This window comes from Poecilia reticulata, chromosome 17, assembly GCF_904066995.2.
Source record: "Poecilia reticulata chromosome 17, P_reticulata-male-v2, whole genome shotgun sequence".
NCBI classification, from domain to species: Eukaryota; Metazoa; Chordata; class Actinopteri; order Cyprinodontiformes; family Poeciliidae; genus Poecilia; species Poecilia reticulata.
In genome coordinates this window covers 17003954-17028055 of record NC_088846.1, presented here as the reverse complement: position 1 = coordinate 17028055, position 24102 = coordinate 17003954, and the positions used below count along the sequence as shown (strand labels likewise).

At 37.0% G+C, this 24102-nt stretch overlaps 1 protein-coding gene across 2 annotated transcripts in view; it reads left to right on the top strand.

Moving 5' to 3' along the window:
- LOC103479636 (adenylate cyclase type 1-like) overlaps positions 1-20360 on the top strand; it is a 38557-nt gene extending 18197 nt beyond the window's left edge. The window contains exons 5-20 of one of the 2 annotated variants that reach the window (XM_081598747.1): positions 8115-8242; positions 9314-9472; positions 10040-10181; positions 11138-11293; positions 12099-12296; positions 12832-12929; positions 13048-13132; positions 13677-13766; positions 14097-14359; positions 15683-15809; positions 16247-16363; positions 16502-16648; positions 16740-16838; positions 17085-17199; positions 17283-17407; positions 17662-20360. In XM_081598747.1, coding sequence (XP_081454873.1) covers positions 8115-8242; positions 9314-9472; positions 10040-10181; positions 11138-11293; positions 12099-12296; positions 12832-12929; positions 13048-13132; positions 13677-13766; positions 14097-14359; positions 15683-15809; positions 16247-16363; positions 16502-16648; positions 16740-16838; positions 17085-17199; positions 17283-17407; positions 17662-18078 — 2466 coding nt within the window. In that variant the 3' untranslated portion in view covers positions 18079-20360. Of the gene's footprint in view, positions 1-8114; positions 8243-9313; positions 9473-10039; positions 10182-11137; positions 11294-12098; positions 12297-12831; positions 12930-13047; positions 13133-13676; positions 13767-14096; positions 14360-15682; positions 15810-16246; positions 16409-16501; positions 16649-16739; positions 16839-17084; positions 17200-17282; positions 17408-17661 lie in introns of both variants that reach the window. The other variant, XM_081598746.1, reaches the window with a different exon arrangement.
- Positions 20361-24102: the final 3742 nt, after the last annotated feature.

Genomic DNA, 24102 nt, shown 5'->3' with positions numbered 1-24102 from the left:
TATCTTTTACTTGAATGCTACAAAACCTAACTCCAGCAGTTTTAACAAGAATTACCACATCTAAACTTCTCTTAGTTTTTGGGATATGTTGAAATATACCATATTGTTACTTAAATATACCATATTGTCACTTAATCTCATACTTCGGGTTTAGCATAGGGTTTAGCTATGTGTGCAGTGAAGTTGCTTTGTCAGAACTGATTCGTGCAGAATGTTTGACTTTTCAGACATGGCTTTATTTTCTGATCAACGTAGAAGATACTCAAGCTTGTTCACTCTTTCACAAGCTTGCAAAATTAACTAACTATCTAACTGTAAAACATACTGTAATATATATGCTTTTCATCCCAACGTACCCTTTTCAGGCAAATTACAATCATTTTGAAAAAGTAAATTTATTTTAGGACTTATTATTTATTTAGGACTTGAAGTCAGAAAGTGAAACCCGACATGCACGTAGTTTGCAACAGGCTGACATTTTTCTATTAAATAGCTTTTTAAAAATGGTCTTATATAATATCCATATGAAACTGAGTTTTGACTTTTTATTAGCTGTAGGCCATGATCATGAAAATTAATAATAACAATGCTTGAACTACATCTCTCTGTGTGCAGTGAACCCATGTAACATACATGTTCCACACTGTCAGTTGAATTAATGCATATACTGTTCAATGATATTCTGATTATTAAAAGGAACATTATATGGAGGAGCATCACACAAGAGAAACGCAGTGCATATGCACAACAGAACTTAATATTTCATAGAATGTGCTTCACTCATTCACATTTGGGTTTAGCTATGTGATCATTTATGTAGAAATCCACTCTTTTAATCATATGTGGATGTGATTTTTTTAAATGTATTTTAAAGACATAAATGTAATTTTTCACACCAGTTGTTTTTTATGGGAACCCCCGCCCCTACCCCCGCCTCTCTCTATAAACACTTCAAGCTGGTTGTGTTTCAAACAGTCTGTCCGGTGCGCTATGTAACATTAATAGCTCTGTACTAGACGAGCCTTGGTGTGTTCGTGCACACAGTATACCATTGCTATTTCCCTGGCGGAGTTTCACAAAGCTTTTTATTCTTGTCCCTCTTTTCTCTCCTCTTGCAACACCTCCCTGCATCACAGCTTTCAGACTCCTCCGCTCCTTGTTTCTCAGCTTTTTGATTGACATGCAGCAGCCTACTTCCTTCAACTGTGTCTTTTAAGCCCTGTGGTTCTCTGCACTCTCTTTGCTTTTCATGTTTCCATTTTTAGAATGGCTCAATGATGGATTTATCTACTGTCTCTCACTTTCTTCGCAAGTGAGAGATTTGTTTTAGTTTCCTCATATATGGCTGTGAAAGCTCACAGAATATTTCCCAATAAGCATGCTGCACTTTAGATGCTTCAGCAGGACCTGAAGTAAAATCTGGTTTTACTTCAAATATAAAAAACTTTGAAGAAAAAGCTTTCTCTCCTACTTTAACAAAACGTTGGTGAAGTATGTATAATCATTTGGATGAATTATTTGACGTAAAACTATCAGGACAAGAAAAAGTGCTTTGGTAATGATTTCATTAGTTAAAAACAACATAGAGGCAAGTATATTTATATGAAAACATCGTAAGTCTGCTAAGATAGTGGAACAAATACACAGGCAAAACTTTATATATACACACTTTGCATGAATAGACACATAACCCTTTTTCTCACATTCTGACCTGAAAACAGAATAAATATTTTCTGTAACCCTTTGGTATTTCAAATAAACGTTAAAAAGGTAAAGTTTAGTCTAAGTGATGGGGAGGAAACAACTTGTGTATCTCAATATCTGGTTTTAGCCGTAGTTTCATTGCTCTTAATTTAAGGACAGGAAGTTTTCACTGTCCACATGGTGACAGCTGCCTTCCAGAAAGCAAAACCTGGACTTATGCACAGCCAAATAAACTTGCCTTGTTTGTCTCATGAGCAGATGCAAGAATCATTCACCAATCCTGCTGTTTCCCCACAGACGTCTGCGTACTTAAAACTGTAGTCTGAAGCAAAACCCAAAACAAATAAGCCAGCTTGGATCCTTGACAGCAGAGTAAGTAGGATAAATGCCTCTAAGAAAAAGCACCCTGACAATGAGTTTGTTTTTCAGTAAATGTAGCGTGAGGCACCCTGAGCTAACATCGTTCGTCACACAAAGCAAATTTAGCCCAATATGACCGGAGCCAGCTTTTCCACAGACACGCTAAATATAACATTCTCAGGTAGCATACCATTTAATTGTTTTCACAAATTAATTTGTGTAATGTGCTTGCAATTAAAGGGAAATGCTTGACACCACTGAGAGTTAATCTTATTGCTCATTTCTGCCAAAAGAAGGAGTATTGTGTCGGAGACATTTTCCATTTAATAGATTCAAAACTACAGATAAATGAATAAGATTAATATATTTTTGTATTCAAATTTGTTTTAATGTGAAAAATATGAATGAGGATTAGAGCCACCGAATGTTGGTCAAAATTCAGATTTTTTTTCTATCGATGGGAAAATACAATCAAAACAACCAAATCATTCTCAGGTGACAAAAGGATCATTTAACAATTTTGATCAAGGTTTTTTCTCAACCTTCCTAAATACTAAGCAACCTGTGCCAGAATCTCATTTGATGCATGGAATATGTGGAGTCCGAGCTTGGACTTTTGTTTTGAAGCTCTCATCATACAATACAAGTCTCTATTTGTCGAAAGGTTGTGTATTTTACGAAGAAAGAAACTGTTCAATTAAATATTTCCTCTGACATATAGACAAAGCTAACTGTATTCATACTCCTTGGATGTTTTCAACCATAAAGTCCAATGTATCATTTGTATTTTATGTGATGAAACAACACAAAGCAGCCATTAGTTGTGAAGTGGGAGAAAAGGGACACATATTTTGTGCATACATACTTTTATGTGGCTTGTGGAAAACTGAAAACTACAACTCTTGCTACTCCTCCAGACAAGCTAGATTTGTAGAGCAATAGTTCTCCTTTCAAGAGATTCTCCCACCTGAACTTTACAGCAGCTATGGTTTCCATCAGCCTCTTGTAATTCAACCCGTGACACAACCTGTAATTTTGGTCATTTAGCATTATATGCTTCAGTCTATTTCTGTGTATTGTATGTTTCAGTTTACTGGTTTTAGTTTCTTCCTTCAGTGGCTCAGCTTACTCTCTTCTTCGTCGTCCATATCTTCAGAAGTTCATAAATATTCCTTTGTTCACTTACATCCTTATCAGATGCCATTTTTCTCCGGGCTGCTGTTGATGATGCCAAGCTGTTCCTGGTTTTCAACTTCTTAAGGTCTTTAAGACAAAGAAATCTTGGTGAGCACAAACCAATGATCTTAAAGAAGGACATAGAAATTATCTGAACGATCCCTTCTCTCTTGTTATCCTGACATTTGGGTTATTTTGGAAACCCACACTGACCTGAAATAGAAAACATTTGGTCTGATTGAACTTCAGACAGTGAGAACAAAGACAGTCTCTTTACGCTGTGTATGTATAGTTCTGATTTTATTTGTGCATAAAATAAATATAAAGAAAGCAAAAAATATTCCCTTCCCTCATCCTTTAATCTTTTTCTATTGCTCAAATGATTTGCAATCTCAATCTGTTGTTGTGAATTATACTTTTGTACAGCATCCCAATTCATTTGCAAAACAACTTTTTCTTCCAAACTGAATTATTGTTGGCAAATTCATACAAAAATGTTCAGCATCTTAGTGTCAATGAATATATTACCAACTTCTCAAAAATATATTGCCATTTTCTATATGTCAGTCCAAGAAAACAGTGTTTTTTCTTCTTCTTTTTTTTTTTTTTTATGAATCATATCAGCTGTCCAAAAAGCCAGTGCCATCCTTAGAAATGAAGCAGTTTTGGCACACCAAGCATTTGTTATTTGCCATATCTGTTAATATATCAAGGTTTCCTTCACATATCTCACCCACTCGCTCCAACCCGCTACAGTGGAGTGAGACAAGGAAGTGTTGATAGATTTTTCATTTGCTATAAAATAGATGGTGAAAACCAGTGAAGAACACTTTTTACTGGAGATGGAGGAATGTTATAAGAAAATGTCTCTGTCTTCTGTTAAAAACCCTTTTACTAATATCCTACAACCCTAACTTTCATTATTGCAAAAAAAAAAAAACTTTTTATAAATGATCAAATAATGTTAACATGAAACACAAGAAAGAACAAGCCAGTTAAAGTTGCCAAATTGCGTGAAAGCAAAAAAACAACAAAAAAAACAAAATGTAATTACTTATTTGGTAGTGTCTCTTGCTGTTATTAAACACTGCATAAATTTGCAGACCGATAGCAAGCATTTCTTCCAAGTTGTTGCAGAGGAAGCCCTTACCTTCAGCACTATCAGCACAGCAGTCATCTGTGCTGCTGTATCAAAAGCAAAGCACAATGTGTTCCACTCTCCCCTTTGGGAACTTAGAGGAAATGAACTGCTACCCTCAGCTGGCTCATATTTTTCTTCATTATCATTTATTGAATGTTCCTCCTCCCTGCATTAATGCCTTGGTATTTGCCTTGTTTGTCCCTTTCTATTTTTAAGCGTGCACAAGACATGGGCCAGTATGAGATTCGATAACCTTGGAAGATAACCTTAAGCATTTATCGCTGATTCACAGTATCACTACGAAAACAAAAATGTGCAACGCTACCAAATTTCTGTTATCTACAATAGAAAAAAAAAACAAAAAACAGTTAGTCGCAGTGTTGCCATGGCAGTAACAGCAATGTGTATTACCAGTGGATACATACATACATACATACATTTGCCGGTTTGAACTGCCTCAGTTGTTGTGTGCTTGGACAAGACACTTCTCCTGCCTCACCTGCTGGTGGTCAGAGGCTCTGGCGGTGCCGATTGTATGTCAGCCTCTCTGGTGGCTACAATGTAGCTTACTACCATCAGTGTGTGAATGTGTGCACAGGTATAACAGCCTGATACTCTAGACTGTTATTCTATAATCTAGTTGGATTGTAGAATAAAATTGGACTGATATCCAAATATTAGTCAGAATATCTGCTCTGGTAGCCAGACTTCACCCACCTTCTTAACTATGAGGCAAGATGAAAATTTTGTTGAAGACAGAGAAAAACAAAACAGCCAAAACTTTAACCTTGTTTAACCATCATTAAAGATAAAGGTGAAAACTAGCTATAAACAATTATCCATATTGTTGAAAGTTGCCAAGGTTGCAAAATAAAGACAGGGACTTGCTGGTCTGAAACAGCCTTTAAGAGATATACACCAACATATAATGTCCAAATTAATGATAACTGCCTCAAATGTCAAATGTTCTCCACACTGCTTCCCCAAATATTATAATGGTAGCAACCAATTTATTAAAGATAATTCTAACAAAATGGCTTTTTAGATTTTCCTTTTCAAATGAAACTGTGAATAGGGGTTACACTCTAAAGCTTTTTTTTTTTCTCTCTCTCTATCTGCTTATGGCTATGACCACCCAGACTGCTCACAGTGCTGCAGTCACATGACGGTGGTAATCCTGCTTGAGTCTGAATCAGCTTCTAAAGCCTCACACAGCAGATTAGCAAAAGGAAAAGTACAGTGTAGGAGACTCTTTAAGTAGAAGGGCTTTCCCTGCTTCCTGTAGCATCGCCATGCCTCACCAACACACCATCTGTTTCTGCACAACCCCAACCCCAAGTTACCCCAAGGGGAGAAAGCCTGCTCTCTAATAACAGCAACAACAAAAAAACAAAAAAAAACAAGCATACTTGAAATATGTTGTTAAAGAAAGAAATATTTATAAAGAAAAAAAACATGTTAATTAGAATCATCTAGTTGTTTAGTAGCTAGATTCTTCCAGTTGGTTCAATAAGAATAGAGAGGCAACCATATGTCAGAGGCTAATTTAAAATAAAGCACTGTATATAAAGGGAGCAATAATGATAATAATCTTGATTTTAATAATCATAACCATATATAAAACACTTTCAAACAAAGAACTCATTATTTAAAAAGAGGTAAAGGACACGTTAAAAACATATATACAAATTAAAAACAAGATAAGAAAACTAATACAACAAAAGAAATTGTACGCTCTGTAGATTTGTGTGGTCACAAACTGTTGTGATACAAACATCTTAACAAAAGTTGAGATGGAAATTGAATTTAAGCTTTCAGCTTCTCCACACCAAAGCCACACAAGCTTGGCAGCCTGTTTCAGTAGCTCTCAGCTAATTCCTCAGTTTTTCCTTGTGTTTTTAGTCTATTTCTACATTTGTTATGTTGTTCTGTGCTCCCTACTCTTTTGTTCACAATGGAGCAGAATTTCTTTTGGACTGCTATGTTATTTTTCTTTTTTATGCCATTTTGTTTGGACACATTGGCCAAGCTCCTGTTGTTTACACCAGAGATCAGCTGCTACCTCTGGATAGCTTCACTCCATTGCCTCTCTCTGCGCAACCAGATATTACCCGCTTTTCCACATATACAGACACACCCACAAAGTTCTGACCAATCACAATCGTTTCACATGCAGATTGTGGCAAAAAAAAAAAAAGAAAAAAAAGTTCACCAGAGGTGAGAGATCTTGGAAGATCAGCCTCTGTATGTCTTCAGCTAATTTGGAATTATCATTCTTTGCAAGAACTTCATTTGAATTTAGCATTGATTATTTGTCTTGCAGCGTGGGCAGCCGGAGAGTTTTCCGTGATGTACATTCAGGTTTTGTAGGTTAATGTCTAAGAATAAATGCTTCCTCCTTTTCACAGCAGGTAAGTCTTCCGAGACGTGGAACAACCTCTAACTCTCCAGCTCTACTGAAACTCACATGGTTTCTGTGTTAAAAATAGAGTGTCCATCCTGTCTCGTACCCACCAGTGTGCATAATTATGAGTCTTTGTGCTCTACACATGCATGGGCAGCAATCCCATTACCTTAATGGAAACAATGAAGGGTTATGAGGAGGCGCCCACGGTAACCTGGTCTCCCTGGTAAAATGAATGTCTGTTGTTAATATCCTCTAATGAAAGGCTATATTTGTAAGCCATCTTTCCACGCTGCTGCTTATTGTTCCAAAGAGTGAGTGACTCACCTTATTCCCTAAAGTGAGACAGATCCATCATATCGTGGGAGCTGTTAGTGGCAGTGCAATTTAAACGTCTAAAAAAGTGTTTATTAGGTAATAGATTAGGAAATATACATGTCAGCCCAAGAGAAGCCGCTAAACAACAATGTATATGTAAGCTGTGAACTGTGCAGTTAAACCATTTTTAAGTGATGGGGGAAGTTCTCTTAAGAGCGTATCCTTTTATACAAAACAAAGCAGAGTACATTGGTTTAAATCATCGGGCTGGACAAACTTTGTGTCAAACTTTATTCAAGCTGATTCTGCTTTAAACTGTAACACAATTTTATTCTTGATCTGTTTGAACAAACAGAATCATGGTCTTCATGATTCTGTTTGTTCATTACTGTTCTCTACCATGCCTTTGTTAACCTTCACTGAGGATTTGTATCCATATTGAGAATGACAAGAGAATTCTACGTAATAATACAGTGACTTCTGAAAGAACATGTTTGCAGTGGAATTTAGTTTGGAGTAATTTGGTTTTTCAAAATAAATGTCAAAAACCGTGTTTCATTTACCCTCTACTTCACAGCTATGCATTATTTTTTTATTGGTCTGTTAGAAAATGCATTCATTTTTTTGGGTTGGTTTGTGTGGCACAGTAACTGTCAAGCTGTACCTTTCCGAGGTACTGTAAGGTAAGAGGATGTTGACCTGAGAATGATGTTGTCAACTTTTCAACAACTTGAAAAAATAAAATTTAACATGACAGAAGAGCTGTAACATTTAACATTTGTGTTGTTTGTAGCAATGCCAAACATGTAATAGAGTTTAATAGCCATGCTTTAAGGGAATTATTGAACATTTCTTGGTGAACTAAAAAAAAGAAAAGAAAGGAGAACGAAAAAAGAAATGCCTGAAACTAATATGTCTCTGAACCACATACAGACATCCTTTTTCCTTTTTCCTTTTTTGATATCGGATAACAACTTGTCAACTTGTTCAATCTCTCTTTTTGATTAATAGGAGAACCACTGTCGCAGGATTAAGATACTGGGGGACTGTTACTACTGCGTGTCAGGGCTGACTCAACCTAAGACTGACCATGCTCACTGCTGTGTTGAAATGGGTTTGGACATGATCGACACTATAACGTGAGTTTCCCTTAGTCTCTGATTTAATCTGTTTACACACTATGAGTGGGAAGAACAATATGAGACATGTTTTACTGTTTAATTTGATTTTTTTTAGGGAAAGGGCATAGGCAACGTTACTTTTGTCTAGTTTGGGAGATAGATTAGGACCCAAATGATGGAAAAACATTGAGGCAGAGTTAAATCTGCTGTATTTACAATCTGCCAGAAATATTTAGACATATTTTGTCCTCCAACAGTAACGCAGAAAATTGCCCAAGGTGTGTTATGTTTGAGATTTTCATTTGGTTTCTGAGACCAGATAATGACAAGTATTTTCTTTATCCTCTTTGAGTGGTGGTAGTATATTTTTAGAGAAGATTGATCACTATTAGGTTGTGCTTACTTATAGTAAGTCAAGATTTTCTACATTGCTTTTACAAGGTGGTTTGATTGAAGCATGTGCTCATAAAATTTCTTGCACAAGATGGAGGCGCTATTAATTAAAACAGCAGTTGTTGTAGACATAGCTCAAATATTAATAGACACATCTCGCAATAATGAGCTAGAAAACTGTCTTGTGGGTCAGTGGATGCATCTTTGCGCAAGAACTTACAATATATTTTGGGAGAAAAATAAAATTATCTTTTTCACGTAGCCTACTTGTCAAAGGAATCATCACTTTTTATTTTTCATCATAAGAGACATCAGATATGATGAGTAGACCCATTTTCACGCTGCCTCATATGGATAAAAGATGACGACAGAAGTGCTGTGATTTCAAATAATTACTTATGATATGTTTGTTCAGGTTTTAAATTGTGGAGAAGGGTCCGGCTCTTCCATTTTCAAAAAAAAAAAAAAAGAGCAGTTGTGAAACAGTGCAATCCATCATTAAAACTTTATTGTCTTGTACTTTTACTATATATATATATATATATATATATATATATATATATATATATATATATATATATATATATATATATATATATATATATATATAGTTCTTATATATGCTTTATATTTACAGTACCATATGTACTTTTCTATGACATTTTCACCCAAATCATTTTATGCATGGTCCCGCAGGTCAGTTGCAGAGGCTACAGAAGTCAACCTTAACATGCGTGTCGGTCTGCACACTGGTCGAGTGCTGTGTGGAGTACTGGGGCTCAGGAAATGGCAGTATGATGTCTGGTCAAATGATGTGACGCTGGCCAATGTGATGGAAGCTGGAGGACTCCCAGGGTTAGTACACTTTTAGATAAAAATACTGACAAGTGTTTATATGTAGAAGCCTTTAAAGGTTTAGTCAGAATTAGAATTGCTAAGTTAGTGGCATAGATTTATTTATTTGTTTTACTTTGGTGCAGAAAACAGTATCTAGTGAATATAAATAGGGGTTATCCCCTATTTTCCTCTCCTATTCTGCAGAATTAAACAAACACTATGCCGAGTCTATTTTGTCCTTATCAGAATTGGTGTTAATTTAACTCTTATTTCAACAAGAAATTGAGTAATTTTAACACTTGGGCTACCTCTCAGATGTCTCCTCTGGGCACATCCCTCTGGAGGGAGACCCAGAGGAAGAAACAGGACATACTGAAGGGAAGGGACAGTGTTGGTGGATGAGAACAGGGAAATCTTGGTCTCTCAGCGCAGGCTGCTGCTCCCACAACCCGACCCCAGATTAAGCACAAGATAATGACTTGATAGATGGATAGATTTTAAGAATTTCTCTCTGCTTTTGAGTGTAATTTTTTTTCAGAGTTGCCTCATTTATGTTAATTATGTTAAACCTTGTTTGCATTGCAGGAAAGTTCACATCACCAGATCAACACTTGAGTGCCTAAATGGAGACTACGAGGTAGAGCCTGGAAATGGCCATGAAAGGAACGCCTTTCTCCAGAAGCATGAAATAGAAACTTTCTTTATTGTGCCATCTCACCGACGGAAGGTATTTTCTATTTGGAATGACCGATTAATATTGTACGCTGCATGTTTCGTTTTACTATGACCTATTATTGAGGCCATGTTTTTAGTGATAAACATTTAGAACCTCCAAAATAGCTTAGAAAAGCATGCGCACTATGTCAGGGCACAGTGGAACTTCAGCTGTCATTGTTGCTGTGCCAAGATCTACAAACTAGTGCACTTCAACTTGAACTAGGGTTTTCTCAGTACATGTGTTAGTTTCGATTCATGTAAAGCTGTTTGCTAGATTATAAAGAAAAGAAACACGGCCAGTGGCATCTATCATCTCAAATTTGCACACTTGGACAAACTTAAAGAGAAATACACATAACTCCAGCAGATGTGCCACAAGCAGGGAATTTCAATTCTCTGTTCAACTCTCCCCTTTTTTCGGCTTCAGTGTGTCATTCTACTTTCTTCATTATTTCTGTCAGCCAATTTTGTTTTTGAAAGATAAGGCTTGCATGCAGGCTCACGGCTTCATATCCCAGTATTTTTTTCTTCTCTTTGCAATATAAGAGACTTTACTGATCTGATTAATGCAGCTAATGGCTTAGCTTCATAAAAGCAATGGCTCTGGCAAAGATATGCTCAAACTGTGGTGTTCGATAGGCCGCCGCTTACTGCAGGGACGGATCTCAAACAAAGCATATAGATTATGTTGCAAATCCCGGTAGCGCTTTCTCAAACCCTTTAATGTACACTTAATGTTTTTCAGATTTTCTAAAACAGGTTTGATGTCAATTGTCCTGAAATTAAAAAGAGGTCCTATGGGATTAGACTGACTCAGTTTAGCCACTTCTAAGCTCTGTGATAAAGATTGCATGTGTGTCTGTATGCTCTGTGTGTTGTGTATGAGTTCTAGTCAAAGACTTGCACATAGTCAAGATTTTACTGCAGGGTTTTGTGACTTAATCCTTGTTCTCATTCTGGTGACAGATATTCCCAGGGTTGATTCTTTCAGATATAAAGCCTGCCAAAAAGATGAAGTTCAAAACCGTTTGCTACTTACTGGTGCAACTCATGCACTGCAGGAAGATGTTCAAGGCTGAGATTCCGTTCTCCAATGTCATGAACTGCGAGGATGGCGATAAGGTGAGAAAACTGCTTTGGGTTGACTTATTGTTGAATTTTTCACAATAACATTTTTTTTTATTTCATTGTTCTACATCAATAATTATTTCAATAAAATTGAGATATATGAGTGTATGTTTAATGAAACTTATCAATTATTTTATGTCATAAGTACTTCATTTCTGTCAGTTGTAGTCTGAAAATTGCTAAAAAGAAATGCAATGATTGTACAACGCATAGCAGGAAAGTTTAAATGTGATGCATTTGAAAAGAATTAGCCATTTAACTTGCTGTCCACCTCATTCTTACACCTCATTGCTAGATCTGGTCTGGCATTTTTACACATAAACAGGACACAGCAGCCTCACTCCTGTCAGTCTGCCACAGGGCAGGTGTGGATAAAATGTACGTTACCACAATCAAGGTACTTTTAAATGGACAGAAGTAATTGAAATAAACGACCGATCGGAATAAAAATGTGTCATTTAAACACCCCAATCAGTATATTCTGATTGGAAAGCATGCATTTTTAGATCCTGACAAACCTTCTGCAGCACAACAGACACATTAGTCTTTGACTTTGGTTCAATGCAAAATGTTCTCTAAAATCCTCTGACTGCTAATACTCTTATATTGCTGCTTTTTATGATAAACTTAAGTATCAATGTTCTCATTTTAAAGTACAATCAGCTGCTCTTATTTACTCTTGATTCTTATTTATCTCTGTTTTTAATATGATAAAAACGAAGCACTGGGTAGAATAAACAGTGCAGCAGTGTATTTGTTAAATGATTTTTTTTGTGTGTTTGTTTTGGCTTCATTCCAGCGGAGGGCCATGCGAACAGCTCCACAAAAGCTGAGGAACCGCTCCAATGCTAACCAGGCTAACTTGATCCAGAGCAGTCCGAGAACCAGGGTCAACCGCTACATTGGCCGGCTGATTGAGGCCCGCCAAACGGAGTCCGACACAGCAGACCTCAACTTCCTCACACTCATGTATAAGTGCTCTGAGCGGGAGCAGAGGGTGAGGCATACGACATACTACCTAGATTGAGAATTAATAGAGCCCTAGAGCCTCTGTTTGTGTCTTGATATCTTGTTTCCAATAAAGATATATAATTTTGTTATTATCAAAAGCTGACTTTAGTTTTCCAGGGAATCTGAAAGTTCTGAAAATATGTTTTTTTCAGGTTACTTAAATTTTAGTTATTCTCATATTTCTAAGAGAAAACATGAAAAAAAAAAAAAAAAAAAAATATATATATATATATATATATATATATATATATATATATATATATATATATATATATATATATATATATATATATATATATATATATATATAAATGAAGATTAAACTATTTCATGGGGAAATAATTATGTATTTATACCCTAACAAGTTGTGTCCTAAAAAGCTTCTACCTGAAATTAAATGCATTAATTTAATTAAACAAAAACATAAATTCAAAAATACGTTGTAAATCATTTATTCCTATATTAGAAACATTTTTTTTTCTAACTTCAGTCATTTAATCCTGTCCACTCTGTTACATTAGTACCACCAGGTTCCTGATGAGTACTTCACCAGCGCAGTGGTTCTCTCTCTGATCCTAGCGGCCTTGTTTGGAATTGTTTATCTTCTCATCATACCGCAGTATGTTCATCAGATAATATTTGTTCTTCTCATGAATTTCTTTTTTTTAATTCTCTAAACATCATTAACTTATTTTACTCATCTGTGTTTTTGTTTGTTTGTTTTTCATTGAATTCAGGGGCACAGTTGTACTTGTGCTTCTCGTCTTCTGCATCTGTTTCCTTGTAGCTTGTATTATGTACCTGCATATCACAAGAGTACAGGTAAGCACAGATCCTGTTTTAGCTTTTATGTAGCTTATTTACATTTTTTTGCACACTTCTTTCTAATATACTGATTGTCTTCTGTTATCAGGAATTTACAAAACTGTCATTTTAAATATTATTTATGTATTTATTGTGCTTTGCATATGTGTTTTGTTTTATTATACCTGTTGATTTTTAATACTTTTTTTGCAAGTTTACAATCTTTAAATCTCAGTGTATATTACTAAGATTATGTGTCTTAAACCAACTCAAATACAGCATAATTATGAAATGGATTAAAAGGAAGTGTGCTTTTCTAAACTGTATCTAGGTGTGCAAAGCAAATACAGACATGCACTAAACACTTGCAGCTGTAATTGTCCTGTTAATTATTAGTTTAAGTTCTTTTTTAATATTTTCTAACTGTTCTATTATATAATATGCCCTATCAGCTTAGTTTTTCTTTTTTTTCTTGATGAACATTAATAGCAGCGTATAAAATATAGGCATGCTGGTCTCTGGTGATGATTTAATATCTGTCTTTTCTTTCTCTTACATTCAGTGTTTTCCAGGGTGCCTGACCATTCAGATTCGAACTGCTCTCTGTCTTCTTATAGTGCTTTTAATCTACGCTGTGGCTCAGGCTTGTGTTGTAAGTCCCTAAATGAATATTCAAAATGTGACATTAAAGCTCAGGTTGTTTCAGGTTTTTTTTTTCTTTTATATGTTTTAGAGAAATATAAGCTGCTCTTTAGTGTTTCTTTCAAGAAATGCCTTGCTTACGTCAGCTAGACATGGACAAGCTACATTTACCTGTTTTTAAAAGTGAAACTGCTTGCATTCTTAGATTTATGTTGCTTTTCATTTGATATTTCTTATGCAAAGTGCAGACAGTATTGATAGCAAATGCAGTTTAGAATAATGTTCTCAAGTATAACTCTCATACTGAGTATATTTATGCATTCTTTGTCTCTATTCATAGGTGGGTTGTATGCCCTGGATGTGGGGAAGTGCCAATACAAACAGTTCCATTATCATCATTGATGTGGACAGGGGAGCCAACCGGACCATGGCCGAGCTGCCCTGTGATGGGGCCCGCTATGCTTTTCTTTCCTGTGTAGTGGGCACCCTCACATTAGCGCTTTTCCTGCGAGTATCCTGGTTGCCAAAGATGGTGTTGATGCTCCTTTTGGGAGTGCTGTACATCACTGTGCTGGAGCTCAGTGGCTTTCGCAAGACTGCGGGGTAAGGTTCGAAGCATGTCATACATTAAACATACACTTATATATACTATATATATATATATATATATATATATATATATATATATATATATATATATATATATATATTGCATCAATGATAAGGAAGTGAGATGAGTTTCGGACTGGCTTAATTTAAAGCATACCTTGGGACACATTTAATAATGGTTTTAAATGCAAAATCAGAACAAGCTTTCCAAGAAATCACTTTATATAGCACTATGTAATGAATGGATGGACAATATGAACACATGGATTAACTTTTTCTGTTTTCTTTTTTTAAGAAAAAAGAAACATCAAATAGGAAAACTAAAAAGCACTTTTTTCCCCAAAAGGCATGTTGACCTTTCTATTATGGTAAATGTTACACCTTAACAGTCCTAAAAGTAATTTCAAGGGGTGTACGACTCTTCTTGCATACCGAGTTAAAGTTTAAGCTACTGAACAGTAACTTTTGATAAATGGTAAAAGACTGAAATTTAATGTTTAAATATCTCTGTGACATTATGCCTAAGAACTGACAGTAAGATTTAAATTCATAGCCTACAGCTTTGCAGTCTTATTAACAAAATGTATATCATTTTTTTTAAAGAGTGAAATATTCATTTCACTCTTTAAAAAAATACTTCTTGATTTGCAGCAAAGCGCTGGAGTCTTGACATGAATTTGAGAGAAAAAAAAAGATTTGTGGACATCCTTACAACAATGCATGTGCAGCTTAATGGGGAAATTCTGTTCTTTGAGTTGTGTGGGTCATTCCATCATCACATTGCTATAAATGCTAAGTGTTATTCTTTGTTTGCGCAATTCAGGAAGTGCACAGATAAACACGAGTTGCAGGAGCATTTACAGTATGTGTGCTGTGATGTATGTGTGTAGAGGAGTTGTTGCTTGTCTTCAGCCCACACACTCTTTCATTTTCCAGCCTTTGAAGCAGCACACATGCTTATTAGTTCCAAATCAGAAGCCTGAAAGGACAATGTGGGTTGGATGATGGAACCACATTAGTTCAGAGTGGAGGGGCTTGGACAGTGTTATTGGAGCTTAGATCAGAAATTTGCTTTGGAAAATTCTGTTGCAAGTTTAGAATGAGTTTTCTTTTCATGCACTTTATATTGTTGATGTGCAATTACAACCAAATGCATTAACTGCATGACAATTCATTTTGAGAAATTTTATAAGTAAATCAAATTAATCTTGACTTGTGATCTCTCTCTTAGCGCTGTGGTGGGTCCGGTCAACCCTCCTGTGTTGTTTTCTTTGTGGTCTGGTCTATTGCTAACTTCTGTGTTGGTCTCTTCCACAGTGGGGGGTCTTTCCACATCCGGGGTTATGAGCCCATCCTGTCTCTGTTGCTCTTTGTCAGTGCCCTGGCCCTCCACTCCAGACAACTTGACCTCAAGCTGCGCTTGGACTTCCTTTGGGCTGTACAGGTTTGGAAGAGTGTACTTATGTGCAAAGTGTAATGGACTGTGGAATGTTTTGGGGCATACATTTGTGAATTTTAATCAAAGTTTAAGCACAAGTGCCATATTTCTGTCATTTCAGATTTATTATATTAGGTAAAATGAGGGGGTTCAATGCTACTGGCAGCAACCAGTTGGTCTTTTTTTTTGGCAAAAACAAGAGTAAGAACATTTCGTTGGCCCTGTTTCACTTGGAGTCATTTACTCTCATATTTGCACACTGTGTCATTAAAGTTCTAACTATTAAATCTAAAACTTAAACTGCTTTTGACCTTTTAAATAGCTGCTATGTAATTTTGAATTGTTTTTTTTCTGAGAAGGCTTTTTACTGACCCCATGTGGTAGAAATGTGAAAAAAGACTCAGGCATTCTCTGCTTGTTTCTTTTTTTTTGCGCGCTGCCAGGCGGAGGAGGAACGAGATGGGATGGAGAAAGTAAAGCTGGACAACAGGAGGATTCTCTTCAATCTACTGCCTGCCCATGTGGCTCAACACTTCTTAATGTCAAACCCCAGAAACATGGTGAGCCATGCTAATAAACAGGCATGCAGGCAGACTGACCAACAGGTAGATGAAAATAGAGGAAACAAGACAAATAATAAAAGGCGCAAAGGGACATCTTTTTTTTTTCTTTTATGGGGTTCTGTGTTTTTTTATTAGGATCTGTACTATCAGTCCTACGCCCAAGTTGGTGTCCTGTTCGCCTCAATTCCAAACTTTAATGATTTCTACATTGAACTGGATGGCAACAACATGGGAGTGGAGTGCCTGAGGCTGCTAAATGAAATCATTGCTGACTTTGATGAGGTATGTTTCTCGTCTTATGATTTACTTGACCTTTTGTTGCTTGAATGTGGTTTTTATACTGATATTTATTGCCTAAATGTGCATTTTGCAGCTAATGGACAAGGAGTGCTACAAAGACATCGAGAAAATCAAAACTATTGGCAGTACGTACATGGCAGCTGTTGGGCTTGTCCCCACCATTGGCACCAAGGTGACTGTTCATCTATCTTTCTTTGGGATTTTTTTTTTCCTGAATGTTTTTAAAAGAAAATGTCTGTATTGGAAGTATTAGTTCCCTTACCTGTTTTGGAAGGAGGTTATATTGCAGGAAATTGGTCGAAAAATTGTGAAAGACTCACAACTAATCAAGTTTGGGCTAAAATTAACTGACTACACTTCCAGAACAGGCCATTTAAACAACTTGTACACAGAGCCTTACTATTTCTCTGTTCTACAGGCCAAAAAATCAGTTTATGACCATTTGAGCACAATCGCAGACTACGCCATAGAAATGTTTGACGTGTTGGATGAAATCAACTACCAATCGTACAATGAATTTGTCCTCAGAGTGGGTAAGTGGACCCGCAAAAAGACTCTGAATGTGAGTAGGAATACTAAGGTAATTTGGTGTAAATTCTGTTGTTAATTTGGACAGGAATCAATGTTGGTCCAGTAGTTGCTGGGGTGATCGGAGCACGGCGACCACAGTACGACATCTGGGGTAATACAGTGAACGTGGCCAGTCGAATGGACAGCACAGGTGTACCAGGAAAAATTCAGGTAGATAAAACACTAATTGACCAGATATCAACCATAAGTTCTATATCAAATGCACATATGACTTATCTCTAAATCATAAATTTCTAAATTAAAGTGTAGCTAACTCCCAGACTTTTGTTTAGTTCATTTTCTGTAGCTTTGTTTGAATAGTTTAATAGACCTGAACCAAAATCAAGCTTAAGTTGAACATTAATTTCCAACAAGTGTGTATTAAAAAAAAAGAAACGGTAAAGCTCAATGTTTTTGTTTTCCAGGTGACCGAGGAGGTATATCGTATGCTGAATAGCAACTACGATTTAGTCTGCCGTGGTAAAGTCAGCGTAAAAGGTAAAGGTGAGATGCTGACATACTTTCTGGAAGGTAAAGTGCAGGGCATCGGCATGGCGACCACTTCATCGGTGATGCGTTCCACCAGCCTGGCACGCCGTATTCATTCCTGTGGCAAGACGAGCGTGCCGACCCATCTGGGCAGCGTCTCCTCCGCTGCCAGCCTGGCTGCTCAAGCCAGCATGGGTGGCAACTTTCAGACGAGCACAGCCAACATCAGCAACAGCCAAGCAACATGCCTCCCGTCGCCCTGTGTGCTAGGTGAAGTGGAAGACGAAGACGATGTCGAGGTGACACAGATTCAAATCGAGGCTGTGGCAGCCATTGCAGATGTAGCAGTGTAGGAGGAACAACGGGATGGGTTCGAATGCAGCAGGAGAACCTTGAGAAGTCAGGGCTGTCCACGGATTTCTCATACATCCTAGGAAATCCTGACATTACCCAAGATGTTTTCGGCCAGGATAACGTGCTGAAGTATTATAAAACTGACAATCAAACTTGCTTTCAGAGATTTTCTTAACTGATTGCCTCTAGTCAGAGTTGAGATGTGGAGGGGAAGAAAGATGCACCCAACCACTCAACGTTCTATGAACATCGCTATACCAGATGATTAGATTTGTGGTGTTCTCGGGATCCTGTGCAGGTATATCCAGGTAATGTGTGCAACCTTGTTTTATATGAAGTACATATTCCCACGTACAAGGAATATGTACATTGATGCCCAGAAAAAGACTGATCATGCATTTGCTTTTGCACTGTCTTTCTGATTATGCCAAGGATATATTGCATTATTTACAGACAAAACAGTTTATTTATACTTTGGTGTATGAAGGCATGCATGTTTATAATTGTAAGTATGTGTATGCATGTGTGTTCAGTTTGAAATTGTAACAAAACAGCACAAAATCCTTTTTTGTATTCACCTTTCACCGGATGAAGCTGGCTTTTTATGAAATATGGCAGTTTATCTTAGTGCATGATTTTTTTTTTAAATGTCAAGAGCCATAAGTGATGATACTCTGCTCGAGAGGAAAAACCAAAGTAATGATTTTAAGTTATAGAAATTTCACAGAAATGGGATCTTGCACTTGTTACTTTCAAACCTTATTAACCAATTTAAAAAAAAAGTGTCTCGTCTTGATATCACCTGGATTCACAGAGTCTAAAGTAAATGTTGTGTGTATGAAAGCAGCATACACTGATGGGGGCTGTTTTCACGGTCAGTATGCACTAAAAGAACTAGAAGTGAAAAAGGTTAGTTGAATGTTGAATGCCTGCTGCCACAGAAACTAGTTCATGCCAAAATGAGAAGGTTCACTAAAAAAAAAAAAAAGTGACACTACACAGAACACCAACAAGCACACATGAACATACAGTGCCTTGAAAATTTATTCATACCACTTGAACATTTCCGCATTTTGTCACATTACGGCCACATACTTTAATGGATTTTAATAAGATTTTACGTGAAAGACCAACTCAAAGTAGAGCGCAGCTCTGAAGTGGAGTGAAAAAATCATTTCAGTTTATAGCATCAATCAAAGAAACAATACTAGTTTTACGTTCCTACTCTTCTACGAAGGACACATCTGTGGAGTTTACCGTTAAAAGCTGTTCCGTCAGCAGTATCTCCCACCTAAGCTGTGGATCTCTACAGCCCATCAAGACTCACCATGGGCTTTTTTGTTTCTTCTGAAAAATCTTCTTGCACATCTTTCAATTCAGATAGACGACAGAAGCTTGGCTTGTTATATTGTACTCTTTCCAGTTTTTGCCAGATGGACTGAGAAGTGCATCGGCAGATGTTCAAAGTTTGGATTATCTGTTCTAAAATCTAGCCCTTCTTTAAACTTTTCCACAACTTTATTGCTGGTTTTTCTACTGTGTTTGTTGGTTTCTGCCTGCTCACTAATACTCACAAACAAACCTCTGATGCTTTTATCAGTAATGCCCTACTTTGTGATGGTCTAGATTAGAAAATCCTAAAAAAAAATGGACATTGATGTTTGTGATTGTTATATGAGGAAAATGTGAAAATCCAAGGGGTACAGCTACTTTAACAAGGCACTGTAGACTAATGGATGGCATTCATCCATACAGAAGGGAGCACTTACATGGTAATAAGCACACCACTTCTATAAATGCATGACCTTTAAGTGTTTTAAATCCTTAGTCTGTGTACATTACCTTATTTTCTTGAGGCTGCAGAAACTTCGGTGCCGTGTCTATAGCTGCTAATGTTTTTTCTTCAGGCTTATACATTACTGTACAACTGCTTTTCAGTATAATGAAGCTAGAGTTTAAGAATAGCATTAAGCACATATCTCTCAGATGCAGTTTCATAAATATGAGGCATGTCAGATATCTTTATAGCCTGTATCTTTAAGTGCATAGACATCTTCACTTGATATGGAAAAGTGTGACTACATCACGTTTCAAGTTTTTTGCCTTACTCAATAAGCTTACAGTGATTGCAACTTGCCTTTTTAGATTTATTCACTTTGATATGCAGATCATAATCTTTTTTTTTTTTGTAAATAGCCAAAACCTGTAAACTATGTTGTATCTTGTACAGTGTAAAGTTATTGAATATTTTGTAATAAAGACAATATTGGTGCATAAAATATGAGAGCGCTTTGTGAGTTTTAAGAAATAAATAACTTCTGTCTGACTGCATAAAATGGAAATGCTGTGGCCAGCAGTGTAAAGGAGGACCTTTTTTTACATTTTTTTTTTTTTTAAGGAGCAATTTTTAGTGTTAACTAACAGAGTTTCCTTCCAGAAACAACCAAGCACCGTGCGGTGAACAACAGCTTTGTGTGTGGATCTTTCCTTGTTAGTCACACTCAAAAGATTTTTATGCTACACATTCTATTCTCTTCACGTAATTGGTTTTAAAATAACACTTTTTGGCTTGCACAGCTGAATGCACGAGACAATAAATGTTTTGTGGGAGCACCTTGGCGAGCCGGGAGCCAGATGAATATCATCACGTCTTAAACTCTGGGCAGCAGCCACAAAACTGTTTTCCCAGCACTGATGCAGAGTTTGTGTAGAGTTCACTCGGTGTAACAGTTAAGTCAACAAACACGTATCTTGTGCAATATTTGACAGATAGTACAGCATGGGAGTTGTTATTGGTTTGCAGAGGAATTTAGCTAATTCTGGTCAGTTGTCAATGACCTGCAGACCGCTCTACAGAGGTCTTGGCATGAAGCACTAAAAATGACAACAGTTAAAGCAAATTATGAATAATTTGGAGAAAACAGAATGAAGACCAACATATACTAATGATTTTGACATGCTAAATATAGGATAAATAAGTCACAGCATTTTTTTGTTGTTTTTTTTGAGTGCATTGTGATTAAATTTTAAGACGTGAAATAAAAAATATAATTTAATTACCATCTTTCGATAAATTACAGACAGATGCAGACCTGGAAGGATAGAACACAACAGGGCTGGGTTAGGTTTTTGACACCATACTGACTGACACTAATTATTAATATAAATACAACTGGTATTGGGTTGAATCAATAATTTTTAACCCTTTTGCGGTCTTAAGAGATGGGGTCATCCAGACCCATCTAGGTTTTTTTTACTCTATGTTTGGGTCACACTGACCCTGTGTGCACTTTTGTATAGTCTTTTTTTGTGTGGTTTCAGAAACTGATGATCTGACGGGACAACCGCCCCCGTTCTTCACCTTTGATATTTTCTGCGCTCCTTCTGAGAAATGTGATAACACTGGGGTTAAAGGGTTAAATATCAATTTGCTATACCTTCTTTACAGTTGCAAGGCTCTATGAAGATTGTATGCAGATGAAGTTAGTCAGTTTTAATCTGATGTCTCTAAATAAAATCTCTAGCAGCCTTGAAAGTCACCAAATTACTAAGCAGTGAAATTTAACCTTTGCATAAGTTGTAGGTAAGGCTGAAGCAGTTTAGGGCAGCTTAGGTTATGTAATAGTTTCCCAAGATTTCCATATCTCATGAAGCACGGTAAATGGAAAGTGTATGCCTCAACTAAAAATGTACCTACACATGCTTTTTGTGACATGATGAGCTTCAGCCAGAGATGCAAATACCCATGGTTACTCTGGAAGAGCTGTAGAGCTCCATTGCTCAGCTAGAAGACTCAAAAATGATTCTGCTGCAAAATAGAAGCTTCTGGGAATAGAACCACAGTGGAAACCGCTGCTGAAACTAAGACAAAAAGACAAGAGTGAGGCAATGCGATTCAAGGTATGTCAAGCAGAGTGTGTGACATTGTATCAAAAGCAAACAATGAAAACTAATTTTATTTGCATAAAACTAAAACTTGTGAGTTTTTTAAATGTACTGCTGTGAAAGCTGGAGGAATCATGCAGTTTTTAGAAGGCAGTAACCTGCTTTAATTGTGGTCTACATCTGAATAACTATTAGTCTGCCCATCAGGTAAGTTCTTTCCCTAAACTCACAAGTGATGTCTACTGCAAGTAAAATACTGACTGACTGCTTTTAACAGCTGTGCAGAATGCTACAGCAGAAAAGTTCAATTAGCCCTCTAAAGCAGTGGTGACAACCAAAGTCGGTCCTCGAGAGCCGGCATGTTTCAGTTCTCTCCCTGGTTTAACGCACCTGGATCCAATGATGGGTTGTTAGAAGGCCTAAGAAGAACATTGACATGCTGAGGAGGTTGCAACTACCACCAGGAAGAGAACTAAGACATGCAGGATGCCGGCCCTCGAGGACAGAGTTTGGGCACCTCTGCTCTTAAGGCTGAAGTAGTCAAGCTTTTAATTTTCTTTACATGCATCACATGGCAGCTACTCAATGCATTTAGGAATGCTAACACGGTGAAGATAACTTTCTGAAGCTCAAACCGATCACCAAAATGTGGAAAAATGGTGACTTTGAATATTGCATGGTTACTGGTGCCAGATGGGTTAATCAGAATATTTCAGCAACTGCTTCTGTTGGATTGTTGTTTGCTGGAGAGATATTGCATCCCGTTAACTGCCCACACCTGATTGCAATAATTGGCTAACAAAAAGAAACTTTCCTTCCTCATGTAGATCAACCAGCTGCAGGGACACCGCAAAGCAAAATGTAAGTTTTACCTTCTTGTGTAGAAAAGAAAACGAAGCAGCATTCAGAGAGCTGGTCACTCGTTGTTCTGTGTTTTTAGCATAACATAATGCAGAAAATAGAGAGGGTGCAAATTCTGGAGCCAATTCAAGAGGAGTCAGAGCAGGAAGATGAAACCGTGGGCAGAAAAGGAGAGGAAGAAAAGGAGGTGGAAAAAGAAGATGAGTTACCATTTCAAGTGGGTGTAGAGACAGAGGAGGAGGCACTGGCAGAAAATGAAAGGGAAGAAGATGATGTTCCACTGATGGTTCGGAGACCAGGGAGGCGTCCTGGTTCTCGGAAATGCGAGAGTTCGATTCAGACTCAATTCAACGAGCAGACGAAAGAAACTGAAGCCTCTTCAGTGTCGGATACAAGCAGTCATTCTACTGATCTGTGCGAAGAAGCTGTACCTCTGCCAGTGTTTGGTTACGAGAGGAGATTGAGTAGTAGGAGGCTGAGATTGAAGGCGAGATTAACCAAGCTCTTTATATGTATGAGCTTTGACATCTTTGATTAGAAAAATTTGCTTATCTTTCGAATGTCTTCTTTAAAGGTCTTCAAAACTATGTGGCAAAAATGTAGAAAATCACATCAGCCAAAGAAGAGAAAGAAGAGAGAGAGTTTAAGATACAAGGAGGTGCCGGTATTAGAATTAATTTCTCCTCCAGATTTTTATGCTGCTATAAGAATTTTTTTTGTGTGACATTCCTATCTTATTTTATTTAAAGCAGGAGCCTTTTCCTCAGTGGCTTGTGAACCTGATGGTCGACATTGAAGAGGCAACAACTCATCAACTGGTGGTTGAATAAAATGTATTGACTTGTGAGAAATATGACTGTTTAATGGAGAGTACAATTTCCAGCTAAGTTTCCCTCTGCTGGACTGTAAATTTAGTTTGTGGCATGTAAGCTCTTCAGTTTGATTTTTGTTTGGCACCATCAGGCACATTGCTAGTGTCTTAGTTTGCTAAGCACAAATTGTTTCTCTTTGTGTAGCCAATTATTAAAATGCGAGTATCGGATACTGATTTAATTGCTTCATTTACTGTGCCTTCTTTATTCTTTTTGGGACAAACACGTAATGGCCAGCAAACACGGAGTACCGTCTGATTACGTATGAAAAACATAGTCCATATTGGAATACATTTTCATAAGTCCAAATCCATATTTAATACATTTCCACTGAGTGAAATCTAATTGCTCTGAGAAGTCGTCTGATGAATCATTGGAATACTTATACTTGTAATTTCATCATTA